The 23,514-nt window shown below is 45.9% G+C and overlaps 1 protein-coding gene across 1 annotated transcript in view; it reads right to left on the bottom strand.

The window, feature by feature from the left end:
- The window catches only part of ESCO1 (establishment of sister chromatid cohesion N-acetyltransferase 1), a 272,848-nt gene that overhangs the window by 109,596 nt on the left and 139,738 nt on the right, over window positions 1–23,514 (bottom strand). The window contains exons 3-4 of the mRNA XM_078687434.1: window positions 10,407–10,518; window positions 5,262–5,334 (exon numbers count right to left, since the gene is read on the bottom strand). Of these exons, the coding sequence (XP_078543560.1) occupies window positions 5,262–5,334; window positions 10,407–10,518 (185 nt within the window). The remainder of the gene's footprint in view (window positions 1–5,261; window positions 5,335–10,406; window positions 10,519–23,514) is intronic.

Here is a 23,514-nt window from a genome sequence, read left to right as displayed (position 1 = left end):
GAGATAGGTATAGGCCCGGGGGTGGTCAGGTAGTGGGCCACTCCACCAAATTGAGCGACATGGCTAAGGGCTCGGATTGGGTGGACACATGGCGGCACTTGCATGGTAACAGGCGGGAGTACACATTTCTTTCAGCTGCTCACAAATCCTTCTCCAGACTGGATTATATCTTTGTTCCCAGAGTAGTGGTTGGTAGGGTGGAGTCGGCGGACATACTACCGCATGGGCTCTCAGACCTTTCCCCCATTTTAGTTTGAATTTGTTTAGACAGGGGGCGGCAGCCGTTTCGATGGCGCTTATCCGTGTGGCACCTGCAGCAAGAAGACGACCAGAAACATATGGGCGGGCCATAGCTGAATACTTGGTTGAGAACGTAGGGTCCGTCGCTAGTGCCGGGACTGTGTGGGAGGCTCTAAAACCCACGCTATGGGGGTAGACATAGCTTGGTGTGCGGCTGCCCGGAGGAGGCGCAGGGCGGAATTGGTACAGGCCGAGGCTGAGATTGAGCCGTTGGAGCGTCGGGGAAGTGCCGAGGGCGAGGGTCAAGCGGTGGGGCAACTATTTCTGGCGCAGCAGTCCTATGCCTCTCTGCTGATAGACTAGGCGCGGCAGATATGACTCGCGACGCGTAGCAGGATATAACCAGTGGGGGGACAAATCGGGAACGATGTTGCACCGGCTATGTCAGGGCACTTTCCAGGCGCAGGCCCTGCCAGGGATACTAGACAGAGTGGGTGTCTTGGTTACGGATCCGAAAGAGTTAGCGGAGGGCTTCGCTGCATATTATGCAGATCTGTATGCCCCGAACGAATGCCTCCATGAAGATGTGGTGGACAAGTTTATTGCTGACTTACCGCCTTGTGCGGTGTCGGATGAGGTGCGAGAGCGCCTTGAGCTCCTGCTGACGGAGGAGGAGCTGGGCACGACCCTGGGCGAACTTAACACAGGAAAGGCTCCCGGACCCAATGGGTTCCTAGTGAATTTTTAAAGAAATATCACCTACAGCTGGGTGCACATTACAGGGCCTTGGAAGAGGCCAGGGAACGAGGTAGCCTCCCTCCAGATTGGAGACACGCTGAAGTGGCGGTGTTCCATAAGCCGCCCCGGAGCATCACGCCTCCTACCGCCCAATCTCTCTGCTAAATGTGGAGGCCAAAATCTTAGCCATAGCATTAGCTAACTGGCTTTTACCTCATATCGCAGCGCTTGTCCATTCAGACCAGGCTGGTTTTATGCCCCAGAGGGCGACCAGACAATATTCGACGAGTGCATGTAGCGGTGGCGGCGGTTCAGAGTACAGGGGAACAGGCGGCACCTTTTAGCGGATATGGACAGGGCATTTGATTCGCTAAGTTGTGTCTATCTGTTTGCGCTCCTGCCTCGGCTTAACTTAGGGCCCCGCTTCCTTTCGTATTTGCGACTTCTATATACGGATTTGACAACCTCGGTTCGAGTAGCGGGGGCCATATACTCCAGATTTTCCATCGGGTGCGGTATCTGGCAGGGCTGCCCCCTTTCGCCGTACCTCTTTGCCCTAGCTATGGAGCCGCTGGCGGTGTGGGTGCGCATTGATGCGCAACTGCAAGGGTTCGAGTGGGCGCGGGGACTGTCCGATAGGATCGCGCTCTACGCGGACGATGTCCTGTTTTTTCTTACAGACCTCAATAGGTAGGGCTGCGCCTCCTGCGAATCATGCAAATCTTCGGAGAAACATCAGGGCTGTATATGAACCCTCGTAAGTCAACCCTATGGGTGTTGGGGGAGCGCTCAGGAGTGGGGGACTGGGCATCTACACTTCGAGTAGCGGTGGGGAGGCATTAAGTACTTGGGGGTGTTTTTATCTGAAGTTCCCACGGTCTCCTGGGAGCGGAATTTAGCGCTGGTTTGGGAACGGGTCCGGGTGGATATTAAGACGTGGTCCCGCATGCCACTGACTATATATGGTAGGTCGGCCATTTTTAAAATGCTATAGGCTGGCTGCTATACCAATTACAGAACCACCCTTACCCAATTCTGCCTCAATGGTTCCGACAGGTAGACTCCGCACTGGGGCAGTTCCTCTGGGTGGGGGGCACTGTACGGGTAGCGCTGCGCACCTGTTTTTTATCTACATATTGTAGTGGATTGGCGACTTCTGATATTCTTTCTTATTATCAAGCCTCCCACCTCCTAGTCTTGAACCAGTGGTTGTATGGAGACAGGGGGGACCCGGCATATGCCCTGGAGCGCTACCTTATGGGGTCCATCACGCTACACACCATTCTATATACGCGCAGTTGCGGAAGACACCAACACCGGCCACGCAGGTAGTGTTTCAGATTTGGAGACAGGCTCTGCGTCGCATGGGCGAGGGTGGAACACCCTGACTGGTGAAACCCCCCTGTGGCGCAATGGGCGGCTACCTGGGCTCGCGACACTACAGGGCTTCCGGGGATGGGACAGCATTGGAAGTTCGACACTAGGAGATGTGATGTCAGGTACGACGCTCAAGTCTTTTCAGGATCTGTGTAGGGAATTTAGTATGCCTCGCTCTCAGTTTTTTAGATACCTTCAGTTCCGCCATGCCCTCGCCCCTAGCCTAGAGGGCCTGGAGTCCCTCCCCGAGTTTAGCCCGCTGGAACCGAAGGTGTTTATGGAAGATCTGGAGACTAAAAAGATATCACGCATATACCAGTCACTAGTCACACACTGTTCCCCCACATTGCAGAAGCTCCGAGAGACTTGGGAAGGCGACGTAGGAGAATTGGAGGAGGAGGATTGGAGGGAGGCGTTGGCAGCCCCCAGGGGTGCTGCCATAGCGATGCGCCTACGGCTAATCCAATTTAAGTACCTATATAGAGTTTACTTCACTAGAGAGCGATTATGGCGGGCGGGACTGATCGCATCTCTGGACTGTCTCCGATGTGGCCAGGAAGTGGGGACATTTATACACACAGTGTGGAGTTGTGGCTCTCTGGATCGGTTCTGGAGGGGGGTGCTGGATTGCATGTCTGAGGTTCTGGGGAGGGAGCTCCCCCGTACGCCACAGTTAGGCTTATTGCATGTGATGGATGGGGGGGGCTGTAATGTCTACAAGAGGCATTTATTGCTGCTGGGCCTCACATTGGCCACAAGCGACGTGGCCATAGTGTGGAAGGATCCGGGGGCCCCTTCGGTGGTGGCGTGGAAGAGAGGGTTAGACTTTTGTATGGGAATGGAGCAGCCGATTTTTTTAGCCTGAGGATGGCCACGAAAACACAATAGAAACTGGAAATGCTGGGCTGAATTTAGGGGCCTGTGGCTTGAGCCGCCGGTGGAACGGGTAGATCTTCCGGAGGTGGCATGAAGGGGCCATGGTAGAGGGTACATACATGCAGTCATTTAGATGTATAATATGTAGGAGATATACGCGACGGACTTAGTGCGACTTGGGTGGGCGTGATCCGGGAGGGGGGAGTTCGGGGGGGTGGGGGGGGTCTGTAGAGTAATAGAAGGGGAGATGCCTAGTATTGCTTTGTTCATGTTGGTTTATCAAAGAAAAGAAAAGTTGATTGCATCTCAATTGATGTCGTATATGTGTCCTGCAGATATCTCTGGTGCGCAGAGCTCTGCGGAATGTGGGCAATCAATAAAGTCGGTTTTCTAAACAAAACCAAAAAAAGCCTTTTTTAGGAGCAATACGCGGTTCGATTTTAAGATGGGTCAAACACAAATAAGATTAATAAAATCTTGCCGTGCTGCACCACATACGCTGCATGTTAAGTCACCTTTAGACTTCCTTCAAGGCAGATCGGCCAAACTTGGTAATACCCCAAATCTAATCGCCATTAACTTCCGTTTCAAGAGGGGCGAATATGTTGTACTGAGGTATTTTGCCGGTCGAAGTGATGTAACGGATTGGAGAACCATCCAAGCATGGGATCTTTTGGCAAAAGTGCGTTTGTCTTCTAATGAGGATTGTAGCTTAGCTGCTTTGTTGGTTATTCTACGGAAGACTTGGAAGGGGGGTTCTGTGCCCAAGGTTCAGTTGTATTGGTTTCCTTCAGTGCCATTCTCAGGAATTTGCCATAACTTGAGCTTGGATCATCTTCCTGAGCATGCCACGGGGCATCATTTAAGATATTGGATCGGTTCTGCCAAAGTTTGTACCAGGTTTTAATAGCGGCAAATTATCTCCCTATCTCTTGTTGGATGAGGCCGAATTCCAGTCAGACTTGGGCTGGGGATGCATTCTGAGGTAGACTAAAGACTTTTTTTATACGTCTTTGTTTGCAGCGAGTCTAGGAGTTATGCATCCTTGCCATTTAACACTATGCATGCATAGGTTACTACAGGTAGTAGTAGTAGTTTCGCGGCCATCACTGCTGGTAGTGGCTTAAAGGAAGGAACCTCTACTTTTTTTGCAAGGGCACAGAAAGCATAAGTGAGGCTGTTTCCTTTTAAACTTACTTGATTATTTGACTAATTTGAATAAAGAAAGAAAAAGAAAACTTACTAACATCTTAATGAGAAATTAGGTTCTCAAAACTAATGCAAATTCACATCATTGAAAGAACGTGGAATTATATTTGGTATTTGCTTGTGATGCTGAATTGGCTCTTTGAATCATAATACAGTGACCAATATCCGTCCCCTAAAGAAGAAGTGCCCGGAGCAGGGACAGGGCCCAACCCTACAAGTGATGGTAAGCGTAATGGTGAACCATATTAAAATTATGGGCTCAATCCACGCTATCACCATTCTTTAAGCATAGCCTCAAAGGTGCTTGCAGCATGTCCTTTTTCACTGGTTCTATATACGATGAACATGATGCACCTCTTCATAAATTGGTTGAAGGTTTTTATGTCCTCCATTTTCACCTTCGTTTGTTGAAATGTTAGTATTTGAAGTTTAGTACATCAACAAAAACATTTAACAAAAAGAAAGGAGGAAGAGCCTTCGCCCCAAGGAATCTCGGCTTTGTATCGAAATTGCTCCTTGAGCCTTATCACATAAAGCTGTTAGATTTAAAGTTAGAATTGCATTTTTTAACGTTTGTAAATGGAACATTTCTTCTTGTACCACTCTCATGACTATTGTAATATAAGTAAATAAATTAATAAATGCAAGCACAACTCTTGGAGCACAAGGGGCAGTGATAGCCTTTCTTTTTAGTGAGTGATAATTACATCTTATAGGTGCAAGATGTTACTCTTATTCAAGACAGGCTGTTTAGAGACTAAAGGCCCAAAATCCACCCTCGTTATAGACAGTTCAATTAAAATATTTTACAAAAAACATACCTTTTCTCACTATTCTCAGAGGCTTGAACAGTGAACAAGTTGCGTCCAGGCACTAGCTCAATGGGCATGGAGTCTACAAAGTAAACACAAATATGCTTTCATTATTAGAGTTTCAAGTTTGAACACAAGTAACACGATTTAAAACAAATGTTTTTTTAACGTAAGTGGTTTAAAAAAAAAATCTCAGTTTAGAAACAGAGAACACTACCGGTCTATTCCACCCAAATCCACTACGGGGGGAGGAATACCCAGCATAGGTTTCAGTGTTCTTTGATGGACCAGGTGGTACATTTTATTTAATCTTAGTCACATCCTGAAGACCATTCTTACCATCCAGGTTAGGGGCGGTCTTGAGGAGGTGAAAAAGTTTGCGAAGAGTGATGCAGTGCATGTCATGATTAGTTTGTGTCTGGATTCAGAACACACCAGCTCAACTATGAAACACTTCCGGCTCCGACATGCACTCCAAGGCCCAGAACCATCATGATCATTGATTATCTTCCCAACGTAAAAAACATTTGGGTTGTTACTCCCATACTTGCACAGCCAAAGTTAAAAGTCTCAGGTGAAGACTATCCTGTTAGGGGGTTGGGGAGGAGGACAGGGGGGGGGAGAGATGTACACAGAGTACATGCAATCAGCAAGTGTGATAATCTTTAAAGGAACCAGATTAAATGTCAGGTACAAATCAGTAAGCTGTAACAAACCTGTAATGAACCTGATCAATACAAGGTCCTCTATCAAAGTGATGAAATCACAAAACCTCCCACAATAACCACAACCAACCCTTCATCCTTCATCAACATAAAGGAACATTGCACACCAACCACCCTGCAAGGTTATTACTACTCATATTGCTCACAAAGACCACATTGTTGTTGCTAAAGTGTTTGTTGCCCAAGTCTGGATCTTTCCATTTACCCACTACTGAAAATATAAAATGCTACGGTGTCACCACTTGTGAACTAAGTTACATTCTAAATGACTTTAAAGCAAGTTTCAAGAGCTTAGAATGCCTGAAGGGCAAGATGGTGCAGCTGTAAATTGGCCACACAATGCAGCCTGCAGCATATCACGGGTTGTGTGCTGCATTCCAAACTAGGTCCAAAGTAGAAGCAGAGTTTATTTTTATTAATTTGCATTTATTAAGAACGCAGAGCTTTATATGAACAGAGAACAGAACCAAGCCGCACAGTGAGCTTCTGTTCAGATACAGATATCCATACAGAGCATATCGATCCATTAAAATGTCCCATATACACGTCCACTTGGAGAGCATTATGTCAGCTCACAGGCCTGCCAAATTCCCCTCAGGTAAGGCAGAGAGCCCTCTCAAGGGAAACTGAACATGATTCCTGTCAGACATGGTCCAAAATACAAGGGACATTGTCATAAGAGTTCGCGTGCTCATCACTCAAGTCGGCTTTCTGCTGCACCATCAGAGGTGCCCAAAATGCCCCTCGGTCAGGAGTGTACAGGCATCAGCCCGCAGTAGATATCCAACTGCTCCTGCAGCCAGCAAGCCAATCAATGTGTGGGGCACCTGTTACAATGAATTGCTACTCTGCGTCTGGCCAACAATAAAGTAGCAGTGAGCTCACACACACTTGAAGGAGTGTCCCTAACATATTCAAGCAAAGCTACCAGCTGTTAAGGTGTACGATATACTTTATGCAGGTATTTGAAATGAATTAAGCGAAGTATGTAATTTGGGGCAAGTCTTCGATTGGGTTCAGCAGAATCACCACTGTTTCTCGGTAATAGGGGTTTCCAAATCAGCGGACCAGGCTATTCGTGTTTCGGACACACAAATCGGGCTGGTCTCCTAAAGGAGAAGCAGAGTTGGCTTGACTTGAACCGGCTGGCTTCATTGAAGAGGTTGAAGGACAAACCCAGTGGGTCTCCTAGATCATAGCATTGGCCCAAAATACAAAGCCACTTCAACATTACATTTTTGTGAATGTACATCTTACAAACACTGTCATTAGGCATGAATATCACCCAAAAGCGATAGTTATGGAGCTGGCTGTTTAGGTCATAAAGTTTATGGGTTCTAAAAAAAGGATTTCCTGTAGTTCAGTCTCCTAGAAAGTACTGTAGCTCATGTTCTATATTAAAACCATTTCCCACTTTCTGTAGTTTCATTATCCACAATGCTTCAAGCCTTCTTAGGTGTGATTCCCTGTTCCCACCTCTGGGGTCCCTGTGAAGTCCCTGTACTTGGTACTCACTTGAATGAACCGCTACTGGATATCTGACACCACTAGATTTGGCAGCCTTCATGTGTTTATCAACTCTGTCTCTGAGCACATATTGTGCTTTCTACTTAGATGTGGTTACACTTGCACTAACAAATATCACAAATGTTGTACTGCAATTAATGTGAGAGCATATAGTGTATACTCCAGTTTCCCCATTTCTGACACTTTTGGTTTTGTGTAATGCCCACCTACATACACATCCCACAATGACCGCATTTATTAAAGCCCAATGATTGCTGTGTGAGCCAATTCATCCGTAGCTGCTGTTTCGGAAATCTGAGGCTCAGTTGGGTCCACAGCGACCTGCCTTTAATACTATTTGCTCTCTAAAGGGTTGACAGCAGGGAAGACACAGTATGATCTGTTGCTTATACTATTACCACAACTTTATGAACTGTAATATGAGGTTTAATGTCTAAGCACTTTCACGCACATGAAGGTTGGTGATGCACGGGCTTCCACCACACTTTGATCAGAAGGCCTTGATACATTTTGTCACAGGGTGATTGTTCACACTGTAGGCCTCTGCCTATGTAAAATGATTTGTTTTTGTTCTATTCTAGCCTGGACGAAGTCGTGGGGCAAGACGCCCGTTCACACTGTAGGCCTCTGCCTATGTAAAATGATTTGTTTTTGTTCTATTCTAGCCTGGACGAAGTCGTGGGGCAAGACGCCCATCGACGAAACGCATGTTGGCTGAGGGCACAGGACCAATGAAAGAATGGATTTTTTATATGAATGGACTTTCTGGGCAATACCTAATGCAAATGTGTATCTAACTTTGTGTGTGCTTAAGAGTCTTGGTGTTGAACACGTCAGGGTTACTTGTCGAAGGCCAATGCAAAGGCAAAGTATCATCTATACCCTAAACAAGGTCAACAATATCTGGAACCAGTAATAAGCTCACAGCCTTCAACCAAAACCGATGGGGAGTCTGTTTCAACTGCACTGGGAAGCCTTTTTTTTCCCTCTTTAGGTGCCCATAAGGTCTTTGAGTTCTCTACAGCAACCCCTAGCCAGGGAACCCACTGCAATAGGTAGGAAAGGCAATTAATATTCTGGACCCAAAAACAACTGTGCTCGAGAAGAGATATAAAGAGTCTGACACAGGAGCCCTTAATGTGCTATTCACTTTAAGAGATCATGAACAAAGAGTGACACTTCGGTCTGGGCCTTATACTAATCTATGGTATCCCTGGACCTGCTTTTGTAATTGTAATCATTCTTAAGACATTCCTCTGTTTCGGTCCCATGATGGGTTCCAAGCCTAGAGTCAAAGCACCAGCATCCTCACAATGGGATATATGACGGTATTAGAAAAGGGGTGCTCAGGAACGAAAGAGGGGTAAGATGGTCTGCTGGAAAGGAGTCAACTTGCAGTGGTAGCTTAGACATCCACTGTACAGGTGTGCAAGGTGGAGGTCTATATGGACTTCATGGGTATCAGGTCATACATATAAAACAGTTTTGGCGGTTTGGGAGAGAGGGAGGAAATATCAGATCCAATGGGGAGGCAAAATGTAAAACTGGCATGTCAGTCTTGAAATAAGGCCCCCTGATCCGATTAATCAAAGGTCTCAAACATGTACTACAGTGCCACATTCGGAGTTTGCTGCAACAGGCTTAGAGGACGCCCCTGCACAATTGTGTGCATTACCTCAAGGTGGATGTGTGAGGACATTGAAATGGTTGCACTACCACCCCCCTCTAGACCAGAAATTCATTAAGATTGAAGACCAAGGTAGGGCAGGAAAAAATCATGAGAGATATTCTCATCAGAGAATGCTTATGGGTGATTTATTTTAGAGAGTGACTCATTGAATGGATCCTTTAAAAGATGGTAGTGGAAGGCTTTACGTAAATCCTATGTAAAGTTTCAAACCCAATGTCTTATCACATGGCCTGTGGGAACCCAAACTGTTCAGCCTTCGAATCATGTACACCCAAGGGGAAGGAAGAGACTTTGAGTGAGGAGAAGTAACTATCAGATCTTCAATAACAAAATGAGCAACTGTGTCGGGAGGGATACCCAGAATTAAAGGGGTAGCAGCCTTCTCTGGACTTGGCTTCCAAGAAGTCAAAGTACTTTTTGCCAAGCAAGCCTGGTACCAGTGTAAAAAATTAGGAAATGCAGTGCATCCTTACCATTAATGACTATGGGGCATCCATGGACTGACAGAAGCAGATTATCTGATGGTGGACAGTGCTAAAATGTGTGCACTATGCACAAGCATCCAGCTCATTCAAGATGCACAATAGCAAGGGGCTTCTGAATGATAGTAAGTGAGGAAGAATCAATGCCCAGAACGTAGAGGGAAGTAATCAGCTCCTGAAATGTGAACCTCAGAAACTATAACAAAGGGCTTCAGCCTAGTTCCTAGTTTGCACAGTGTTTTCAACAAGCCATTTGTCAATGGGCACATGGATTCGCACTCAAATGCTAAATTAATGAATTGCTATTTGAAAGCAAAGTACCCATCCATTTTGGGTAAATGTTATTCAGTCAGTTAATCCATTGCACTCCTGTACAAAAACCAGCTGCATGCTCCGACAAGGAAGACTAACCTATCTACCAGGATGTTACTGCTCAATGGGGCAAAAGAGAATCTGTGCCCTAGATGCCAAATCTAGAGTCAGCACGGAATTCATACAGTTTTCATGTATGTAGACAGGTAGTTCAGAGCAGATAAGCTCAGATCTAACTTAGCCTGCGACTCCTAGAGCAGGAAATTCAGAGAGAGGGTCTCAATTGTAACAAAAATGGAACTGACTGGGTGGCTTTTTCCCTTGAAACTGATCTGGAGGTTTAGATAATGTGCTCCAAACAGCAAAATCTGCACCACTGCTTACAATTGGGGACTCTTCATGTACACCAACCACTTACCTTCTAGCTCCCAATCTCCAATGTCCAGTTTTGATTGCTTTGGAGCACGTGGTGTGGCAAGAACTTTCTTCGGTGAACCTTCTGGACTTGAATCCAAACGTAAACTGAAACTCTGGAAAATGGATTTCTTTTTAATATAATGGTTGTAAGACACAAACTACTAGCTAGCAAACGTTTCAACAGCTATGGGATAGGTCTTATGTTAAAAATCATAAATTCCTGCTATATTAACCTTTAGGTTCTGTATAGGAACACTTAACTAGTATAGTAAGGCAGGTGTAACGGTGTGCAATCAGAAAGATTAAACTAGGCACAATATACAGTTTGATTTCAAATGTTTTCATGGTCACTCGCACAGATACAAAAGGCACTTAGGAGAATGTTTACATTGACAAAATATTAAAGTGTGGCTATCCTAGCTCTTGTAAAGATTATCTTGCACTATGTGCTATGTGATGAATGTCTCAAACCATAAATACACAATCTCTAACAAAACATATTGGTTAAACTTTTAGTGTTTGCCGTATTTTTCCAAACTTAGGAACCCACTTGCATTAGGGAATAAAATCTTCTTTGCAGGAGAGTATGTGCTACACTCTGGCCTTTATTGCCACAGCAAAAATAGGCCTTGGTACAGCAGGGGAACAGAAGAGGACATCTTCATGCTAAAGGAGATATTCTATAGATACACATGTACAAATAACAAAAGCACACATCAATCTTCCCATTCATCAAAGGCCTAGGGGGCACACCATCGCTCGGAGATGAGAACCTAGGTCTCACCTTCATGCCAGGGGGAAAGGACACCAATAATGTTTCGGTTTCGGTAGGTGCCTACAGGGTTTGATCATCTTTCCACAACGGCATAGTTATATGAGCATGTATGATGAGTCCAATCCTTCTCTGGACCAGATTGTTCAAGCAAACATGTTCTATCTAGCAGGCTGTGTGAGAGAGCTATGGAGAAGACCAGACACCGGAATATGGAAGTGGGGTCCAACCTGCACCATATATCACCAGCCTGGGGTAGTTCCCTATGCAGTAATCTACCATGTGTCACTTAATTACTGCTTTGAGGACATACAGGTTCTTAAGGGATCCCCCTTCATCTCCAAAACTGTACTAAACTGCAAAAATGTTTCAGAAGACGAAGGACCAAAAGGAAAACCCGACACTGGTGACTTGGCTCTGTACAGCACAAGCCTGTCTAGCCCTTGGGTCCCTTAGATTTCAACCCCTTCCCCTGGGAAGGTCTCTTTCAGGAAACTCTCAAAAACCAGTCTGCTCTACTCCGCTCCTCAAGCACTGACCCACTACACTAAAACATTCATGACAGTTCAATACTCATCTGCAAAACCGGTCACCCTAGTCCATTTAAACTACAGACATACTTCTGGTCACTCAAGGTGGTATGTCATTCCCCCTTTGTGCACAGTAACTGCAGCATCCCCTGCAGGAGAGGTGAGAACTCAGTAAATTATAAAGCAAGAAAATAGGCCTCAGCACCTTCTTAATTACGGAGTCCCACATTCTTCTACCTCTTTCACCCAAGAGCCCCTTTCTTTTGTACTTTGGCATTGTACACCTATTCTGTTAAGTGTCCGGTTCTCTGTCTCACTCTCCTCAGGTCTTCCTTATGGGCTCCTTCGTTGTGATCAACTGACACATCCTTCATAACTAAACACAGGCAGGATTCTAAGCAAGAACCTTGCAGATAGTAACAAAGACAATATATGTGTATGTAACTGTGCCTGTGTCTACAGTTAACAAGTGAACAACTATGCCAGCCACATTATTCAAATGCTCGCTGTCCCACAGGGAAGTACCTTTTAAGAAGAATGACTCAAGAGAAGAATAAGCAAGTTCTAAGGCTCTCACCACTACTAAATAATGGGCTTTAAAGAGCTGTTGTTGTGCAGCTCAGGGCTCATCAACAGGTCGTAAAAAAATAAAAATAAATGTATAGCAGTTAGGGGGAGGAGGGGTATGCTAGTAGCCTAAAACATAACTAATACAAAGAGTGGTAAGGTATGCAGAGGGTCCCAGTTGTGTCATCCAAACAACCCAGGTTCTGTCACACAGAGCTATGCAGTTGTTACCCTATCACCAAAACCTGATGTGGCATACTGCCCACCAACACTTTCACATCGGTCAGATGTCAATCATAGTATTAAACATCTGCCCTCCAAATACAATATTACACATAGGGGAAGGATCACGGGAGTCTAAAGCAATGCTTTTGCACTCTTGCTATCTGCAACATCACCTCATTCACCACTGCATTCTTCAACCAGTGAACTTACTGTAATCTACATCGATTTCCAACATACCTTTGCATAGTGACCTAGCTAAAATACCACTTAGCGTACACTAACTGTTCTTCACAGGACATTCCTTCACTGCATCAAAAAATAAAAACACATCTTAAAAATTAATTTTTACAGGATTGTCTGGATCCTTTCACGCAGATAGACCCAGAAGCTTTTCCTCATCTGTTCCTAGCCACTACACACATTCCTGATTCCTGTCCAATCTGGTGATATACATCTCCTTTCAGGGCCATCTAAATACCATGTGCTATATTCATGGCCTTAGCCAAAGACGGGTTTCAGCTACCCACAATCACCCCTGAACCTTGATGAGATGCGTAGAAATAACACTAAATGCAGCTAGCTTTCCTCACATCTGTGCTTACTGTCCCTTTAAAAGTACAATTAAACTTTCAGCATTCTCATGCTCTATTTGATGTTGCGAAAAAAAGTCTCTCTCAAACTTCACATTTTGTTTCCAAAAGGCTTTTCAAATTTGGCAAACATACATCCAACAGGCGCACTTCAACACCACCACTCACTGGTTATGGAAAAATACCAGAAAATTGGCAACGATTGGAAATTTACAAGGAAGCTACATTTATTTTCTACTGTTACAAAGCAGCATGACACCAATAGCTTTCACATACAGTTCCACTACAATATGGCTTCCGTCACCACTCTACTCAGACAATCTATACCCACATATCTAACTTCCTCACTGCTTCCCATTACAATCACCGCTCACCTACCTATATTCCTCTGGGGTATCTGCAGCATTCAACACAGTCAATCACCAAACCATCATTATAATCTTACCTCCTTGAAGTTGACCGATTCAGCTTTGGAACTTTTTACCTCTTGCATATCCAACAACGTCTCCTTCTCCTGGTGATCCTTTCCATCATCACCCAGCTCTTTCTCTGTTGGATTCCCACAGGGATCTGTCCATAATCCAAATCCCTTTCTCTTTTACACCGCACCACAGAGTGACATTATTTCTTCCTACTGCTTTTCTTACCATTTATATGCTGTTAACAGAGGTACCATTCTTAGTCCCTCCCTCATGTTGAAACCACAATCATCAACTCCACCAGACTATCCAACATTGGATGACACTTTGGTCAATTTATTGTAGTTCAGGTTTAAGTCCCAGCACACTCCGCCCACATATGCCTCATCTTTCCCTCCTAAATTCCCTTAAACTAACAATATAAACCGCCATTCTGTTCAACACCTTCAATTAAGATTTATTTCATCACCTCAATCATTATGCTTCAAATACTGAACATAACAAAAAATTATGAAGTGTGGCTCAATGGTTAGAGCAGGCAGACCTTGATGCAGAGCTCTGGCCAGGGACCAGGGTTCGATTCCCGCCTCGGCTGGTCTCCGGCTCATTAATTCCCCTGACTGGATATTCTCGCCTCAGTGCCTGTTCTGATCATGGGTCCCACGCTGCAACTCTGGGCAATAGCTTGCTTAGTCTCCACAACGGCCCCAAAAGCGCTGGGATGCCTGGCTGCACCTGGGGGGTGCCCAGGAGTGGACATTTCCCAGGAAAGCCAGGAAGGGTTCCTAAGCGGTATACGGACAGCGCCGGGACACCTCCGGTGGAGGTAGCTGTGCGCTTTACAAATTCCGACATTTACATTTACATTTACTTCCCCTTGAACATCCCAGAACTCCAAATGTACATTACTGTGGTGAGTAAACTAGATTACTGTATTACCTTTCCTCCCTTGAAAAGCAAATTTGTTTCACCAGCAGTACTCTCTTCACAAAGCCCAATACAAACTCCTCACGCTGGTCCCAAAGTCAACTAACTAACCTGTACGCACCAGTGCTCGTTCAGTGCAGATTACCTACTGAGCGAGGATCGGACGACCAGCAGCAGTGAGGAGGCAGCAGTGAGGAAGCCTGCCGAGTGCTCCGTGAGCCCCGCAGGTGTCCTCAATCAGCCCGCCGCAGGTCAGCATCGGTGCAGCAGTCGACATCGGAGCTCGGAGCTCACAGGAGCTTGAGCCAGGCAGCGATCTGCAGGCAGCGGGCGACACCGGCGAAATAGAGAAACGCCGGTCGGAGGCTGAGGTGAGGTGAGGCGGAGAGAGCTGAGCACGAGCACGAGCTGAGCACGAACGTCCGTCGACAGCAGGGGCATGCTCTAGCTCGGTCCGGCAGCGATTTACGAGTCAGTCTTACCCCCCACCCGGTTCCCGAATCACCGCTGTACCACCCAGTCACCTCCGCTCCTCGGACTTCGGTGGACCTTGGTGGCATTTCCAGCACTGACGGCGGACTGCGAGAGGATTGCAGGAAGGTACGGCACGACTCCATAACCTCCCTCGGCAACTGCCTGTAACTGTCTGGCAGTAGCGCGGAGTTGGGGGAGAGTTGGGGGTGTTGGGGAGTTGGGGGAGAACAGAAGCAGGACGACGCGAGTGGGAGAACGCCGAACAGCTGATGGCTCCGGTCCCCGCTCCCCTGCTCTCTAGCTGTTTCCCCGGTGGACGTCTTCCCTCCCTACCCACAGGCTAAGCACAGGCAGGAACAGGAGCCTAACACTCCTGGTTGGTGAATGCGGTTTGTCAAAAAAGGAGGACGAATTGACAGAAAAATACAAATGAACACACAAACAAACAGAAAACAAACAAAACAGAGAACACAATTTTTAATAATCTGCAAAAAAATTAATAATAACAACGACCCTCTTAAAAAAAAAAAAAATCCACAGCCTCGTCTTAAGCAATTAAAAAAATAAAAATAAATAAATAAATAAATCTACGCCACAGCACCAAGTCGCAAGGTGGGCGGGCAACAACCCAATCATGAGATCCGGAAGAACAAGGGATGATGAGTTAAGAGAAAAAATCACCATCTAACCCCAAAAAACCTAAAAAAGAAAGGGAGATGGAATTGGAAATAGAAACGGAGGTCACCAAGGCGTTGGTCATGGAGGACGACAGCACAGCATTAGGAACTGCGCAGGAAGGAATGTCACTTACGGAGCTGAGGCAAACAAACAGCGACAAGCAGTATGCCACGGAACTCGTAACACAGGGCATCGCAGTTATCTCCGGATTCGCAAGTGCAAAATCAACTGTCAGCAAAAAAGTGGCTGAGACAGCCCCGCCTGTCACTAATGAAGGCGGCAAGAAGGGCATACCATCGGCACCCACAAGGCATTACTCATGCCCAAACAGCAGCAAACGGGCATTGATCACCGACTTCCTTAAAGTGGCCACAAAAACAAAAACAGCTAAAAACAACCAGGAATGCGACAACCTTAAACAATTTAAATATTTTCAAGATACCAGTCTCAGCATCGACACCATTGACGGCCTAAGTGAAGCCGATACGAATATCCCCCACGATAAGTGCATCAAGAGCTGCATCAACGAAAAAGCAGAACTTTGGGCAACAGGACCAGATCTGGATCACGCATTAAAAGGCGAAGCCCATGGCCCCCAAATTCCAAAAATCATACCCCTCCCAGAAGGTGGTCACTCCCACAAAGTCAATGCCATAGAAGCAGAAATACACCATCAGCCGCTTATCTTAGAACCACAGTCGAAGGGGCAACAACAACTGTCACCGAGCCACAACGGTCTTTGCGGTAACAAAGAAGCCATCTCAATACATCAGATAAGCACGGGCATTCTAAGCCCTTTCAGAACTATACACATGCGGTCGTTGGCCCTACTCACAGACGACCCTGTCATAGCAAAAACCAACAAGCATTACCGGATTCCGTTCATCGAAGTAGTAGAAAATCACTGCCCTCAAGGCAACATGAGGACTCATTTCTTAGTTTAAAAAATCTCGAAAATTCTCCCACGGTGCCGCAGTCGCAAAATAGGGAGAAAGAATACGAAATTCAAGCCTCTCTGGACTTCTTGCCTCTAGAGCATACAACTTCATCGGTACAGGCAGCCAGCTCACCACCCTCAGCAGTCTGGCCCCATTTGTTAAACACTTTGGACACCATCGGTAAAGCCATGACTTATCACGCAGACAAGTTAGATACCTAAGTTGGCCTGTTAAACATACTAGCTACCTACGTTCAGGGGGTGGAACAAAAGCTGCAAAACCTTAATGAAATGATAGAGCGGGTGCAGCAAGATCGAGAAACAAGCTACCTAACAAGCCACTGCCATTGCACGCAAATAATAGATCAACTAGCCGTAGTCCCAAACTTAATGTCCGAACTACTGGGGGTCGCCAGGGACACCTCAGCACAGATTAAACCACCAACTAAGAAATTCAAAGAAGCCCAGCAGGAAATGGATCAGGTTTATCCAAGTCCCCCAAAAGAGCACAATGTAAAAGCAGGGGGGCTTAACAGTGCTCCAACACCGGAAAGCACAGAAACATTACAATTAAAAACCGTTTCGGACAATATAGTTGTCTCGATCAGTCCATCAGTTGATCATCGCAACGAGACACTTGCAAAAGAAGCAAATATTAAAGCTACACTATCGAAGCGGGAGAGGAAACGACTAAGAAAGGCTAGAAAGAGAAAACAAACAAGACATGCACCAAGCGTAACTGGTACCACAACGGAGCTAAATGTTACCCAAAGTGAAGACGACACATCAATAACAAACACAGAGAAAGCAAGCCTAGTGGTCGACACAACCCCACCCACCAATAAGCTTACCACCTCAACAATTCAAAAGCAACCAAAAACGGAACATTTGCAGCCAGCAAACGTATACTGCATATTCAAACCCGCAGAAAGGGAAGTGAATCGGCATATAACACCTCAGCCCACTCAAACCCTAATAAAAAAAAAAAATTAAAAACTACCAGACGCAAGACGATAGAATCCGTTAAAACCAGCTTAAATGACGCAATTTGGCCCAATGAGGGAGACAGCAAGGACGGGAGTACAGCCGACAAAACATACAGGATCCACAGGGAAAGCAGTGTCCCAATCACTGCAATGAACAATGATATACCTCCTCTAAACACTGCATGCAGCACTCAGAATCTTCGCCCAACCACCGCGGGACAACCCTCAGAGGGAAAAGAACTTAAAAAAAGCCATCACACCGAGCTGGTCTCCTCCGACAGCAATAACTTCTACAACAACAAGCTGCATTTCATCCCTCACTTCGAATCGAGGGGAACCCATGATATCCTTAACAGAAGCGTAATATTAAAACTGCTTAAAGCACTCCCGTCCCTGCGTCACATCGAGACGGGCAATCTTGAAAGCGTTGAATTTAGTCCAAATCCCGACCCATCTGGTCGAGAAATCACTATAGTAAGCTTTACTGATAATTCCATCACAGAGCAAATCTGGCAGCAGCAGGTCTCATTTGCTAAATGGGGTATAGAATTAAAAAAACCAACCCCCACCCGCTATCCAACCCCACTTCAACAACTAAAGTCATCAGAGAGCTTGTTGAGAGGCGCGAAAGGCCCAGAACACCAAAGCCCAAGTATTGGCAAAGATCAAGAGGGGAGGAAAATTACCATAACCTTCGTTCATCCGGATGCAGGAAAACACACAGGGCAAAGGAAACAGAACCCAACCGGAACCCGCCAATGTACGGCATGAACAAACTCATCCAAAGCTAAAACAACAGACCACGGGTGTAATATTTGCTCTTGGAACGTAAACGGCCTGAGCTCAAAACTTGAAGATCCGGACTTCATGGAATTCCTCAATCAACACGATTTAATCCTCTTTCAAGAGACATGGCAAACAAATCCTTCACCAATAGTAGGATACAAAGAATATCTTGACCCGGCCCAGAAAGACTCGAAATATGGAAGAGCTAAAGGAGGGCTTTCAATCTATGTCTCGACCCACATCTCTTGGCAGGCCACGGAAGTAGATTTAGATACAACATGGATGCTATGTATCAACAGCTCCTACCTTCTACAGTTTATTAATACTGAATATGTACATCCACCCATCATCCAAACAAAAGAGATTGAATATTGATACCCTAGCAGCAACATTGGATACATTAAAACTGGCTCACCCACACTCCAACATTATTTTATCAGGAGATTTTAACATGAAATTACTAAATCTCAGGAAAGATAGTCCAACAGGCCACGTTCCATCTAGCAAACAACGTGATACACATGGTAACAGATGCGCTTCCCTGTTGGAAGAACGATCATTGGGCGTGTTAAACGGACAAGTGACATCAGAGAGCCACCCAGCATATACCCGGGTAACGCAGAAAACATGCTCCATCATTGATTATACATTAACAGACCTAGACCTTCTCCCACACATCACTAACTTTGAAATAAAAGATAGGCCAGAAAGCGACCACCATCCTCAAACCTTCACTTTACTCCTAAATACGGCCGACCCAGTAAAAGGAAAAGTGATGTCCCAACTCACAAAATGTTACAATCTGAGACGTTTAATTTGGAAAAAGGAAAATATTGGTGACATCATGGCCACATGTATAACCCTTTCGGAGAGTTTTAAAGTCAATCCATCATGCATAAAGGCTTGGGAAATCTTTGCTCAAGACCTAAACAAAGAATTCTCAAAAAATGGCCGCAAACCAGGCAGACCAGAAGGGGTAGGATGGTTCACCAAAAGTTTAAGGAAACAAAAAAATCAATTGAATATACATCTAAGGCATTTGCGAACTCGAGGCCCAGAATCCACTCAGGACATTCTCTCACTAATATCAAAATCAAGAAAAGACCTCAAAAGACACTCCAAGGTAGCCAAGAAAGCCTTCAGAGAAGAACTCTGGGCAAAACTCCTCCATGCCAGCAACCAAAAGACTAAGCTCTTCTGGGATTTAATTAACCAGCTATCGAATGGCAAGAACAGGCATTTCAACTCTGACGTAATGGAGGACACCTGGAAAGCACACATCGAGCAAACATATAATGACATCCTACCCTCAGGAGCCACAAATCAGGAAATCCCCATTGCAGCAATAGCTTATGATACACCCAAGAATGAACTGCCAGAACCACTTCTGCAGATCTCCCAAGAACGGGTCCTTAAAACCATAAAAAACTTAAGGCCAGAGGGAGCTCCAGGACTTAACGGATTGCCTAATGCATTATTCCGGCATGACCCCGCATTCTGGTCTGACATCCTCACTCCATTATTCACACACGCACTATCGTCAGGTACAGTTCCAGACTCCTGGAGAGGAAGCATCCTAAAACCCATATATAAATCTGGTCCACGTTCAGACCCTGCCAACTACAGATTGATCGCACTCATCGATGTTGAAGCCAAGATTTACACCTCAAACCTGCTGACAGATCTAGAAGACTGGGTGAGCTATTCAAACTTGATGCCAAAGACACAAACGGGATTCCGGCCTGGAATGGGCACCCTTACCAACATCTCTGTGGTCACACTCCTAGCCAATCAAGCCATGGCCAAATCCCGCTCCCTCTACGCCTGCTTTATTGACCTTAAAGCAGCATTTGATAAAGTACAGAGGGCAAAGCTATGGGCCAAAATGCAAAGCTTGGGGGCACCAACAAAACTTTTGGAGGCAATTATCAACCTTTACTCGGATACATGGGTCCAAATAAAACAAGCATTTACAATGCAACGGTTTCGCCTTTGCAAAAGTTTGAGCTATTGGCATTGTAAATGACAAACTTTTTATTTATGTGTTGGTTTTGAAAACAGATAAATAAATGGCATTGTCATTTACAATGGCAATAGCTTAATCTCTCGCAAATGCGAGACCTATTGCATTTTCGATGCAATAGGTCATGTATTTACGCAAGTTTGTGCTATTGACATTGCAAATAATTCGTTTTATTTATGTTTCAAAAACCAAAACCTAAATAAAAGGTCTCACACTGCTGTCTCTCTCACACTGCTGACTCTGCCTTGAACACACCCACGGCTGTCCCTCTCACACACTGCTGTCTTTCTTACACACTGCTGTCTTTCTTACACACTGCTGTCTTTCTTACACACACTGCTCTGCTGTCTCTCATACACACTGTCTCTCACACTGCAGGTGTGGGTTGTTTCCAGCCCATCCCGGCTCTCACAGGCACCGCCTCCGGGGATTGATAAACATGCAGGGCCGCGCCTGCTTCGTGGGAGAGCAGACCAGCGGGATGTGCTAGCGCTGAGAAGCCATGTGACGAAGGATGCGCCTACCATGTAATCAAAGGTCGAAGTGCATTAAAAAGTACGGGAAGTGTGGGGGGGAAGGGTGGGGGTGGGTGCAGGGTCAAAGACGTTGGTAAAAACACAAACTACTGGGACCCTGGTGCAAAAAAAAAAAAAAAAAAAAAAGACAGTCTCGGCCCTCTTTTAGAGCACTAGATCCAGGAAAAAGGAAAGTACACCATCTGGACTCGAAATGTGACAATCTTGTCTAATTGTATTTGCGTTTTTTTCATCAAAGTCTCTTCCACAAACGAGGACATTTATTCCCAACACTATTTATTGTCCCCTACTTCATGCTAATTCACCTTGCTCTTCCGTTACCCCATAGCGCCCTAAAGCAACTTTAGAATACCAAAAGTGTTGAGTCAAGCTTAATGTTTGCAGAAGGCCCTGTGCGACCAAGGACACTGTGTTCCAATCCCAGGCTTTTCTATTACAGGTCCTTGTTTTGAGATGGTTTAGTTTAATTAAATGAAAAAAACCTGAAAGAAACTAGGACTACAGCTCCCAGAGTTCACCAAATTCTTAACTGAAAGCCTAGGATTAAAGTAACACATCTTGGTGTAGGAGTCCTCTGGGTGCCTTGGGCAATCATCCAGACACAATTGTGCCAGATTGTGCATGTCCAGAAGGAAAACTGGAGTTTGCAGTAGTCACTGCTGCACTTTACATTCCCGAAGCATAGAGCGGCAGTAAGGCAAGCAAAGCGTGGTGCACGCCTCGAATATAGAGTGGTATTTGTTAAACACACGAATACCAAGGCATCTTGGCGCTGGGAGTGAAGCGGCGCGGTTTCCCCCGAAGTATACTGCGTAACCCCTTCTTCGGGCCTAATACCGCTGGCAACTTGAGAATTAAATGCAGCGTGCCAATGACAGTAGACGTCACTGATATCAACAGAAGGTGCTCATTTTGGCAATCTCGTAGAGATTAAATGCTGAGTCAGGCGCTAGAAACCGTAAACATATTAAATAGGGAGAATGGAGGGACACGCTGTCCCCGGGTGCCTAGTTTTCTAGCGCCAGACCTCGCTTTGAAAGCGAGCGTGGTTTGGTGCTTCAGATCATTACAGTTTGAAGTGCTTCGAGGCACCCTTCCCAGACTTTAGGAGACGATGTTGTTAACAATGAAAAGCGCCCGCGGCTATGCTCCCTTTGGGATTACAGTTTACTGTTGCAGGTTTTGGTCCAATCGAAGACTAAAACTAGGAACATAAAAATCTTACCAGTGCCAGGGTCGTCTACTAGCTTAGCATGAACCCACTGAGCTATTTGTGCCCTCTGACTTTGCAAGAGTCACTTCCTGCCTTGTTGGAATCATAGACGTCAGGGGCTCTATACCATAGCACTCATCCTTGCTGTGCCTTACTCACACTGCTACCATATCCGGCCACGAGGAGCGGGCATTATCTGCGCTGCCGGCCGCAGGATCTGCTGTAAGGAAGCCCGCAGTGCTGCCAGAAAGCTCGGTGGGTTAATGCCCGCTCTGTACTGTTCTAATTTAACCCACACGATTGATTTAAAAGTTGCAATGACATGTTTCCATCTGACAACACACGAACGAGTCTAATGATATTAAGGCACAAGTCCACATGGAGGGACAGCTTAGTGTGAAGAGAACCTGCTGCACGTGCTTAGAGCTCAGCCTTTCATCTTTTCGGCGCAGCATCCAATTTGAAATACTGGCTGTTTTATCATACTGGGGCTTCTGCCCTTCAGCTGGAACTGGGGGGCGGGGAGAACGGTCACTGCCACTTCAGGCAAAAGAGACTAACTCTTTATGTACAGCTGCAGGTCAGAGATTACAATTTAAAAAACGCCTAGTGGTAAAATGAACCACTGCGGACAGGCTTTGTTTTTTTAGGGAGAGAAGGGGTATCCTTTGAAAATAAGGGGGAAAAAAGTTTCTATTACATTCTGCATCAATACTCTGTGTCACCACAATAAGGATCATGGGCTTTTGGATATGTTATCCCAGAGCGCAGAGGAAGCTAGCACGGCAAGCAGATTTAATTGCTAGAGTACGTGAAATGATGTTGTTTAAGAGCATTTGAGCACATAGGTGTGCAACTCACCATCTTGCATCTACCATAAAGGTAAGAAACACACTGTGCAGCACTCAACGGTCAGCATGTCAGTGTCTGCCGTGTTGGCCCCACTGCATTGGTGCAAAAGTTTCGATTTCCTTTACCATGTTGAGTGCAGGAGGTGATGAAATAAGCATATGACGGAAGTGAGAATTTATTACCGTTTCCATTATATGGGTGCCAAAAATACGAGATTACGGAGGCTACACGTTGAGGGGAAATTATTTCATAGTTTAGTGGCCACTTCTCTTAATCCCAAACGCTATTATAACAAGATGTAGGATTGGCCACTGGAATACACATTGTCTATAAAAACGTATGCACCCGCACTCACCGACTGTCTTCTGGCGGGCGGGGCTCTCCTCCTCACACGGGAGCCTTGCTCCCTGCAGCACTCCTCCGGCGGTCGCTTTGGGGCCGCGGGCGGGGTTCCTCTCCTCTCCTAGATGCAGCAGGGCTCCCTCGCATCACGGGAGCCCTGCAAACCGGCCGCCATGCTTCTTCTTTCTTCCCCCCGGGCTGCGGGGGCGGGCACTTCCGGCCGGCCGCGCTGGGATTGGCCGGCCGGCCAAC

Source organism: Lissotriton helveticus, chromosome 4_1, assembly GCF_964261635.1.
Source record: "Lissotriton helveticus chromosome 4_1, aLisHel1.1, whole genome shotgun sequence".
Taxonomy (NCBI): domain Eukaryota; kingdom Metazoa; phylum Chordata; class Amphibia; order Caudata; family Salamandridae; genus Lissotriton; species Lissotriton helveticus.
The sequence above is the reverse complement of the archived record's forward strand: the minus strand, read 5'-3'. Positions and strand labels throughout refer to the sequence as shown.